At 44.2% G+C, this 11,184-nt stretch overlaps 1 protein-coding gene across 1 annotated transcript in view; it reads right to left on the minus strand.

The window, feature by feature from the left end:
• Nucleotides 1-8,307, minus strand: part of LOC137502383 (uncharacterized) — a 77,750-nt gene extending 69,443 nt beyond the window's left edge. The window contains exon 1 of the mRNA XM_068229438.1: nt 7,532-8,307. Coding sequence (XP_068085539.1) covers nt 7,533-8,294 — 762 coding nt within the window. The 5' untranslated portion in view covers nt 8,295-8,307 and the 3' untranslated portion in view covers nt 7,532. The remainder of the gene's footprint in view (nt 1-7,531) is intronic.
• Nucleotides 8,308-11,184: the final 2,877 nt, after the last annotated feature.

Raw genomic sequence — 11,184 nt, forward strand, 5'->3', positions numbered from 1 at the left:
CCAACATTTGCCTGGTGTGAAAATGGGAAACCACAGAAAACCATTTTCAGGGCTGCCGACAGTGGGGTTCGAACCTACTATCTCCCGAATACTGGATAGTGGCCGCAGTTAAGCGACTGCAGCTATCAAGCTCGGTAAATTAGTTATTAATAGCGTCTTCATAAATATTAAAGTTTTTGAACCTCTTGAAGTGAATTTTGTCTAATAATGAGTACTCACTGAGGAATAATGTTGCGTGGAGATTTGTGTCAGTAGTTAGAGTAGATTGCCACTTGTGTAGATCGTGTTCCAGCATATTTACATCACGATTCGAACTAAAGACTTTAAGAACAAGAGTGCATGTGGGAACTGGTCCATCATTGCATGCTCATGTATTCTATGAATTGTACAGCTATTTATTTCAAATGATTATCAGTGTGAATTGCTAGTTAGGTGTAGAATCCCCAGATGCTGGTGACTTGGATTAAGAATATTTTTAATTTTGTTGTTGTTGTTGTTGTTGTTCTTGTTTGGAAAGATTAACATCGTTGGTTAATTCTAAATCTATTTTTCACTCAAGTACGATGTTTACGAATACTTCACTTCAATTTATTCTAAATTCGATTATTTTAAATATGTTACGTATTCCAAATATCATTTATGAAGGAATTATGTTGTGATATCTGAAGAAAAGCGATCATCTTAAGTACAAATATTCATTCTTTTATTTTAAATCCATACGTTCCAATATTTCGTTTAGAACTCTATAATTAATTCAAATGAATTAATTAATTCAATTAATTATCATATATATTCTTTCAATCCCATTGATTTAGTGTATATTTCAATCTTTGTCATACGGCACGTTTTAGGGGTAACTTTTTAAATACTCGAAATGTTTTCGAAACGCGATCGTCCACGTGTCCTTGATCGAATATGAATTTCACTCTAATCTAGAGCTATTTATTTAAAGGATGAGCATTCAATTTGTTTATTATTAATTATTAGTTTTTGTTTATTTTGATTCATGAATAATAAATAAATATAAGTACTCATAGTAAATCAAGAGTTATGAAATTACCAGCGTTTCGCCCCAGTGCAGCAGCAGGCTCATAAGTTGGAATGCTGCACCTTTCCAAGAGACTGGGGCCAGTACGTCGTTGAGATACCATTGCAAGCCTCCTATGTAGAAATGAAATGGCGTATGGCTTTTAGTGCCGGGAGTGTCCGAGGACATGTTCGGCTCGCCAGATGCAGGTCTTTTGATTTGACACCCGTAGGTGACCTGCGCGTCGTGATGAGGATGAAATTATGATGATGACGACACATACACCCAGCCCCTGTGCCAGCGAAATTAACCAATGATGGTTAAAATTCCCGACCCTGCCGGGAATCGAACCCGGGACTCCTGTGACCAAAGGCCAACACGCTAACCATTTAGCCATGGAGCCGGACTCCTATGTAGAACAATGCAGTGACGGTGCACTAGGGGAAGCATGTGCCTCCACTTGTATAAATGCCTACCTTTGGCCTATATAAAAAAATAAGTTTCCTAGAAGAGAACCATAATTTAAATTCATCGACTGCAAATATTAAAACATTCAACAAGCTCTTAAGTCTTTACGCTTTTTCAATAGTGAAATTGAATGAGCCCCAGTCGTGAAATTCAATGGGCCCGCTGCTGCACTGGAGCGAAAAGCTGGTAATTTAAGAGCTTGAATGTTTTAACATTTGCAGTCGATGAAATTATGGTTTGCTTCTAGGAAACTTATTTTTTGAAATCAAGAGCTGTTATTTCAAACATTTTGAAATTAGATTAATTCTCTTATGAGTCATATCCGTCTTAATTAGAATCGAACCTGCGAGTATATACCCACTTCCCATAGGAAACTCGAACGCCCTGTAGGTAGTTTCTTGTTTCTCTCTGAGCAATGTTATAAAGTAGAATACAATGTAAATAAAGTAACACATCATACCCTGTTTATATTGTAACCTTTTCGTGGTATCAGTACATCAATAGATCATAATAGTCCCGCAACATGACGTCAAAATGGAACACCTTGGATGAGGCCTTCGACCGGGCACGGCGCCGAAGACCCCTTTTCGCCTACTAGCGTTACAAGGCATTAGCTGAGTCGGTAGAGACATACGGGTCGCAGTCTGTCCTTACTGGGCAGTAATCTAATAATTTACAGTAGGGGAAAACTTAATAATCAGAGGAATGTTATTTACCTATGAAATGAGAAGAATGAATTATGGTTTTTTTCTTAAAAATTGTAATGCCTGAGAAAACACGTAGATAATTTATACATGGATATGCCACCATATTAAACCTATAAATTAGACACCGTAAATTTTCTTGAGTGTGTGACTGTCCTCTCTAGTCCTTTCCCTAGAATTGCAATTCACTCTGAAGATATTCAAAACACATTATGCACTAGTACCGTTGTACACAGAAACAATTGGATGATGGCGTATCTTGTATTACTCGCCTTATTTACACTATTAAATTATATATTTAATTAGCAAGTCGTCGTCCTATTGGCGAGAATTAACATCAGCTGTCGAATGAACCAGGTGAGACGTATTTGATATATGAGCTTGTCTAAAATATCTGAAAGACGTCTCACTCATTAGAAAGAAAAACACCTATCTCGCTATCTCATAAAATAAGCAAATAATACACATCGTATGTTCCAATGGGATGTCACTTAAATATATACACGAGTTGGACATTTGTACAACGATGGTCCCTAAACGAATCATATTTAGCGAAACAGAAAAACAACACAGTATTCAAATACATATCACTCCTGTGAATAGAAGACAATAAATACACTCGGCATTCACAATATAAATCATGAACGGGGCGTCCGCCCATAGCTGGTGGCAGCGGCATAACTGCCTCTTGTGCTGATGAGACATGAACTCATGTCCCGTGACAATTGTGAAGTGTGACTTCCACTCTGAAATTCCTAGTCGTTTTAATTAACATAAAGAAATGGGGGAGTTCTCTCATTTATTGGAATTGTAGGTCTACCCAACGGTGTTTATTTCTGACTGGTTGCATGTAATATCCATGCCGGAGAGAAGGAGAACGAGCCCTCTAACACTAAGTTTCTCTCACCGCGGCGATAGTCTCCCACACCCCTCCTTGCCTGGCCGGACTTTAAATCTCACCGGCCAGCTGTTACAATGTCCCCGCCCTGCAGTTTCACTTTCAACACGAGGGAACTGTGCCAGTCCCGTTATCTGGCCAGCTCGGCGCTTCGCTTTAAATATCATTATTCCTTGGATGCCACACGCATTAATTGAACACATCGGCTAGCATCTAGCCTAATTTATACCATTGGCGCGGGACAAAAACCTCGCCCATACCATTTATTCATGTGGAGGAGAGGCTTATATATCAACAACACCGCATTCGATCTATTCCTTATCAGCTAGAGTAGCTCGGTTCCACTTCTCGGCATAACCAACACACGAGTATTATAGAAGAAAAGCCCTATCATTCGGGACAAAATATGTTAACACTCACGTTCTAAATAAATTCACACATTATCACACTTGACTTGTCATATCGAGGTTTCTTCTTCACCATACTTAATTTATACAAGGGGATGACCTAACACATTACGTGAAGCATCTACTACAGAAAACCTTGAAATTTCTAGATGACTCACATTACTCGTATTTCTTATCGATGATACATGGAGTGATTTTTCAAGAATATTAAAGAATCCCTTTTAATTCCCATAGTGCTCCACGGTAAATCAAATCTAGGGTCTTAAATTATCATGCATGAATTCCCATAGATAGATAGATAAGAAATGGGTGAGCCCTGTTTTCGCAGAGCTCCACACGTAGGTCTATGAAGACCCTTTGTGCCCCTTGAACGGGTTTGCCTAGTCCAGCCCTAGTGCTCCTATAAAGGATACCAGTGTCCGGATTTTGGCGTTCCTGATGTCCTCCAGGCTCACGAAGTGTGAGCCCAGGTATCGATGTCTAGTGCTTGCAAAAGCCTCGCACTGACATAACACATGCGCGGAGGTCTCCTCCTCCTTACCGCATCTTCTACACATCGGATCCTGGGTGATTTTCATGATGTGTAGGTGTCTCTGTAAGGTATTGTGGCCTGTTAACAGTCCAACTACCATTCTCATTCTGGTCCTATTCAAATTCGTTAGGACCTTTTTATAGATTTGACTAGGCCCTTTGATAAGTTCACGTGCCTGTCTTGCTATGGTTAACCTCTTCCAAATATCTAGGTGAGACTGGTTTATCCATTGGGATATTGCCAGTCTCACACTTCGGAGTGACACTCCCAGGAAGGGCTCTGGTCCTGTAAAGGAACCCATTGAGCCCTGTTTCGCTAGTTTGTCAGCTTCTTCATTTCCACTGATTCCTGTGTGCCCAGGAACCCATAATAAGGTAACTGAGCTAAGCTCACACAGCTGATCTAACATCCTTTGGCATTCCCATACCAGTTTTGATGTTGTTTTAACTGCACATAGTGCTTTTAACGCTGCCTGGCTATCACTACATATAGTGATGTGTCTTCTGTGTCCAGGCATTTTCCATATATTTAAAGCACAGGCTAGTATTGCGTATACTTCAGCCTGGAAAACGGTAGCATATTTACCCATAGGAAGGGAGAGCCTTGTCTTAGGCCCCCAGACCCCGGCGCCTGTGCCCGCCTCCGTCCGCGAGCCATCTGTGTACCATGTACAGCCCCCAGACTTAAGACGGGCCCCAGCGTCCGCGGCCCACTCCTCCCTTGTGGGTATCATCACTGTGAATTTATAATTCAAATTAAAGCTAGGCTTCATCAGATCCCCGATCATCATTGTCATAGGGCAAGTCTGGTGAAGCCTTGTAAGAATAGAGGCATGACCTCTATTCGGGTTTTTGAAGGACCATCCTCCGAGTGACCAAAGGCGATAGGCACTCATTCCCGCTATTACCTTAACATATAAATGTAAGGGGGGAAAACCTAGGATGGCCTCCATTGCACATAATGGTGTAGTATCCAGTGCCCCTGTTATTCCTAGACACGCAAGTCTTTGGACACTGTTTAACTTGGTGCTCACAGTTTTACTCTCTGAGCCTGACCACCAGACTATAGATGCATAGGTGATCGTGGGCCGTACAATGGAGATATAGAGCCACTGGACCACCCTAGGTCTTAGGCCCCAAGTCTTCCCGACGGCCCTGCGACAGGCCCACATAATCTTGCGAGCCTTATCCACCTTATGATCTATATGTTTCTTCCAACTCAGTCTTGCCTCAAGGATTACCCCTAGGTACTTAACCGAGGTTGTCTTAACTAATTTTTTTCCAAATAGGAAAGGCTCTGACAGTCCGTCTAGCCTCCTCCTCCTGGTAAATACCACGAGCTCCGTCTTATCGGGATTAACTGACAAGTCTGTCTCGTGACACCATCTTTCCAACCTACGTAGAGAGCTCTGTACGAGTTCGGAAACCGTACTGGGGAAATTTCCTACCGCCATCAGGCTTATGTCGTCTGCATAGCCTTGGGCGTATATTCCTCCAACATTTAACCTGGTAAGTAGTTCGTCCACTACCAGACACCATAATGTTGGTGATAATACTCCTCCCTGTGGACACCCCCTGTCTATATTAGCTCTCAACATTACAGCGTTGAGAGTAAACAGAACTTGACGGCCCTGCAGTGAGGCCATAATCCATTTTATGAGCATACTGCTCACTCCTCTTCTCTCTAGACTACGTTCTATGGAGCCCAAAGATGTATAGTTAAAGTCCCCTTCTATATCTAGGAATACAACCATAGCAAGTTGTTGCTGATCCAAGGCACTCTCCAGCCTAGAAACCAGCTGGTGTAGTGCCGTCTCAACCGACTTCCCTGGTTGATATGCATGCTGATGAGAATGCAGGGGAAAGTCTCTTAATACTTTCTCCCTGATATGTCTATCCACCAGTCTTTCCAAGGTCTTAAGTAGAAAAGACGTTAGACTAATGGGTCTATAATCCTTAGGTCTAGTATATGAAGACCTTCCGGGTTTAGGTATAAATACCACCTTCGCCTGACGCCACAAGGAGTACACGTACCCCATAGTGAGACAGGCTCTAAAGATTTTGACCAGGTATGGTATAAGGACCCCCCGCCTCCTGAAGAAGCGCCGGGAAGATCCCATCCACACCTGGGCTTTTGTAAGGGGAAAAGGATTCTAATGCCCACTTAACCCTTCTTGGGGTAACAATCTCTGCGGCTTCCCTCCAGCCACTTTTATCGGGTCTGAAGGATCCGCTCGATTCTACCTCACTATTCGTGATAACCGAACCTGGAAAGTGGGCATCAAGCAATAAGCTCAGGGTCTCCCCCTCTGTGGATGTGTATCCACCAGAAGGAGTCTCCAGTGAGCCCAGCCCTGCCCTTCTATCCAAGGTTAAAATTTTATGAAGCCTTGCCGCTTCATGTTGACTTTCAATGGAGTCACAAAATTGTCTCCAAGATTTCCTACAAGCCTTCTTGACTTCTGACTTGTACCTTCTTTGTGATTCTTTGTAAGAATCTAGGCTTTCTTGATCCTGAAGTTCCCTGTATTTATTCCAGAGCCTTCGTGTATTTCTCCTCAGGTGTTCAAGATAACTATTCCACTTGAAGCTTCCTGTTACTCTTTTTGCCTTAACAATAGGGCAGTTTAATTCATAAGAGGTAACCAGTGTCCGTGTGAGAAAACTCACACTGAGCTCCAGCTCCTCTTTGTTTTTAATTATATTTGAGGGTCCTCCCTCCAGTCCCCTCCTCACGTCCTCCCTAAAAGATATCCAATCGGTTCGTCTAGGGTTTCTGTAAGACGGGATCTCGATGGAGCCCTCTATATAAAACACAATGTGTCTATGATCTGACAAGGAAGGCTCCAAAGAGACCTTCCAGTCTTTAAATTCCTGCATGATTCCCATGGAACCCAGGGTAAGATCTATGATCCCCTCGCTCCTATTATTAATGAAGGTAGGGGTATCACCAATATTCATGATCTCAAGATCAGTTGTACATAGAAATTCTATGAGGTGCTCTCCCCTTCGGTTTGTATTTTTACTTCCCCAAATGCTATGATGAGCATTGGCATCACATCCTACTACGAGGTTTAATCCTTGTTTCCTACAGTATATCACCAGTCTCTTGAACTCCTCCGGCGGGGGTGGAGATTCAGAGTCTCCTGGGAAATATGCAGAACAGACAACCAAGTCTCTTGGCTGTCCGCCCTCTTCATATCTCATTAGGACTGCTACTAGGTCTCTAGTAATGAAACCCGGTATAGCCCAAGCGTTATGATCCTTAACTAGTATACATGCTCTAGGCTTCTCCTCTGCTATTCCACTGAATAGAGTGAAACCTGCACAATTTAGTCCCATGATATGTCCCTGTCTAAGCCAGGGTTCTTGTATCAGGGCGACCGAAAACCCGCCTTTCTGGATACTTCTATTAAGTACCCTAGAGGCCGCTATACAATGTTGTATATTTGCTTGTATGAAAGTAATCATTCTTTACTTTCATAGAATACTTTACCTTATGCGATCTCCGGAACTTGCAGCTCCGTCTCCCGCGATGGATCCTGGGGCTTGGCTGGCCCCGGTTCCTGTCCGGGCTCCAGCTCTTCGCCCCTGCTGGTCTCGGTTTTATCTGTGGTGGGGTTGGTCCTCTGCTTGTCACGCTTGCCCTCCACTAATGTGAAGGTAGCCACATGCACCCCGCAGAAGATCTTCTTCCCCACCACTTTCTCCACTTCCCTGGAGTCCATGCTGACCACAAGGCGGACGCCTCTCTTCTCCTCCTTGCGGTCGTAGACCCTCCAGCTGGCGGGATTTAAGCCATGGTTCTGGCGTGCCATTCTTCCCAAAAGGACGTTATTGTCCTTTGGTTGTCCTGGTATCCAGACCATGACTCTCTTGTAGGAAAGGAGTTTGTCCATGCCCACAATTGTGAGCCTGGCTCCTTCCCACGGTTGTATACCTGTAACAAGGCTAGAAAGCCATGCTACAGTTTCATTGTTCTCCGCTATGATGACGGCCGCACCCCTTGACAGATAGCAGTCCAGGAACTGAGGCTTAATGGGCCCCTGTTCCGGAAGCTCGTCTATCAGATTGGTGATAGCCTCTTCCACAGCTTCCACCTGTTTCTCGGATAGCTGCTGGTCAGGATATCCCACAGGTACTATGGCCATCCTGATCCCAGCTTTAGCTATCCTGGCGTACTCCACTGTGGGTCTCTTGCGGGTCTGCCGATCTTCTTCTGGGGTTGCCCCCGACAGAAGTCGTTTCCCCGCTGGCATCTTAGTGGGTGGGGTCCTCTGTGCCCTAGAAGCAGAGCCCTTTTCAGGGTCCCGCCTCTTGTGCCCATTGGATCCCTCCACTGTTGTCGCTGTTGTGGTAATAGAAGTCCCCTCAGCCCCAGGAGTTAGGCCTTCTTTGGCCTGCTCCCGGGCCTTTAAGGCCTCCTTGTATCTCCTCTTTTCAGCGCCAGAGCGCCGTTTCTTCTTCTTCTTCACCTGCAGATTGCCCACCTCTTGAGTGAGCCCTCTAACTGTTGAAGTCGAACTGTCCGAGGGTATCTCCGAAGAGTCCCCTTCGGTTGTTGTTGTGCTGGTATTTCTCTCGGAGGTCCCAGAAGAGCTCTCCGGTTTATGGGTGGCTACGGAACTCATGTAGGTCCCACGAGTAGCTAGGGAAATATATGTCCGCCCAGGCAGAGCCCCGCATACCTGGGTAAGGCTACTTACTTCGAGAGGGCGCCAAGTATCTCGAAGGCTCCGTTCAAGACACATCTCCCATGTGCCATGCACCCCATCGGCACGGGTCGCGTTACACCTTAGGGTTGGGCGGTGCTTTAGCTTCCTCCTCCTTGTATGCCGAACGGTTACCCAATAGGGCTCCATTCGGCATCGCAAGAAAGGAGCTACTAGTCCCCCTCACCGCGAAGAGGATCTTCAATTGAAGAGGGTAACCAAGGTTAGCCCCCTACAATTGTAGAAGCACACACGAGGGGGATGAATTCTCATATAAAACAAAGAAATACGGTCGTCGACCGTGAAGAAACCTAAGTACTAGCCCTATCAATAACTGCTACCATCCCTTTGAGAACAACGAAATCCTACCCTACATTTCTAAAGAATCTGCATGCATTAATATTTACATTTTTACAGGAAATAGACTTTCAAATATTTTCACAATACTCATCTGCCTGGATCACCCCACAGCTCACCCAAGAAGGCACATCTAGTCGTTTAGTTGCCCATTACGACTGCATCAGCAACCTGGAGTCCTGTGTTCGGCTGCCGCTGGGACGATGGCATGATGTCTTGGCTCCCCGTACACTGTAGGAAGTCCTTGAGGTTCCACGGCGTCTTGATTAAGTACGGGGCTCCCTCTTCTTCCTCGGAGACTGATGTCACTGGCACACAACACAATGAGGGAATCTGACTTAATTATAATTGTGATAATTGGCAACACATTATAATTTCTATGATCAGAGAGACTCATAGGCTCGAGTCCTCCAACCAAGCACCGGTAATGTTTGTAGCCCGTTGCTTTCCCTATTGGCTGTCTATTCCACTGTCGGCAATTTAGGCCCTAATTATCACGTTCGCACTTTCACTATTATTAGAAGTCCCAAAGCTACCCTTACGAACGTGGTTTGACCTTGCCTAATTCAGCACTAGTTTATATGGGAGTACAGATTAGCTACTACGTCTGGGATTTTTAACCGATATCGCCCTGAGTTTACGCGTCGCCACTGAGCCGCACTTTCTCCTACACCTGATCACTCATCATTATATGGTTACTGGATCTCCCATGTTATCTCTTCGGCAATTAATACACTCGTGAATTTACTTATACTATTTCACAGCCTACTAGCCTTTGATATATATTCTCATATATTCGTACACTTAAGCACTCTGCATATCATATGACCGTCATGGTTAGGGTTAAATACCGCACTCTGTTAGTATCAATAAACCTTCACTCCACTGTTACATAACCATATCACTGATAGAACTTTAGCTATATAAACACTATTCAAACGATTATTGACTGGTCACACTTTGTAGCACTGAAGCAAAAAATTCTGAAGAGTCACTCACATTAGGTACCACCTCACTATGCCACTGGCAGAATAGAACAAGATGCTTGCCTCAGTTCGCACCCCCTTTTATCATGAAACGTGTCAGACTCGGGAGAGAGGGTAAGATTCCTCCTACCTGCAGAAATCGCTCCGGTGGCACGTAGTTCCCAGGATCGATCAATGCATCAAATTAAAGCTCATTTACCCGAGTTTCCACTGATCGCTTATCATTTTGATCGCTTCACGCGTTTTGCTTTAATCTGGAAAGCGTCCTTTTTGATATCCCAGTGAGGGAGGGGCTTGCAATTTGGCGGTTCCGTGGCTTCGGTCTCCCTGACAGCTTTCTCCAGATGGTGAACACCTGTGGGGTCTCCGTAAACTGCGTAGATTATCCAATTAGAATCATGTAAAGGACTTCTTGGTGTCAAAATTTACTATAAAATTCGCCGCTTTTAATGAACCTTAAGTCATGAAAATCTGCCTTGTAGTATGCGAGTTATGTTAAGTTTCTCTCCTGAAAACAATTGAAGACAAGTCGCTGGCGGCGGTGTTTCCGCGGGAAAAGGAGCGAAAGAGTGATATTTGCCAACGTTGGGCACGACCTCTGTGACCTGCTTACTGTTGGAGTGTTTCTTTCTCTGTCGCGCCTGAGTGAGAGCGCTTCTGCCCGGAGGCGAAAATATGTCTCGGTGTAGCAATTACACATAATGGAAGCTTGACCCATGGAACGAACGGCTCGCCACTCGTATCCCGGGGAGGATAGACGTGCGCTAACTTGGGCGCTAATTAACGTATGAAAGCGCGGAAACGGCATATTTGAGCGGTAGAATGCCATAATATATTCTTGATGATGTGATGAACGGTCACAATATGAAAGTTCCATAAAACTCTAGATTTTAGCCTAAATATCAAATGAATAAGTAAGGATGAAATATTTTCGATCTTAATTCCGTAATTCAGACAACGCGAGTTATCAAACTTTGAATGGGATGGGTTTGCCTGTATGGCGTGACAGTTTTCTGATGTTTTGTAGTCCAGGTGAAACTTTCAAACGAAGCGTGGCTTCATAATTATATACACATTTAACTTTCTTCTTATTT

Source organism: Anabrus simplex, chromosome 1 (genome assembly GCF_040414725.1).
Source record: "Anabrus simplex isolate iqAnaSimp1 chromosome 1, ASM4041472v1, whole genome shotgun sequence".
In the NCBI taxonomy this organism is placed as follows: domain Eukaryota; kingdom Metazoa; phylum Arthropoda; class Insecta; order Orthoptera; family Tettigoniidae; genus Anabrus; species Anabrus simplex.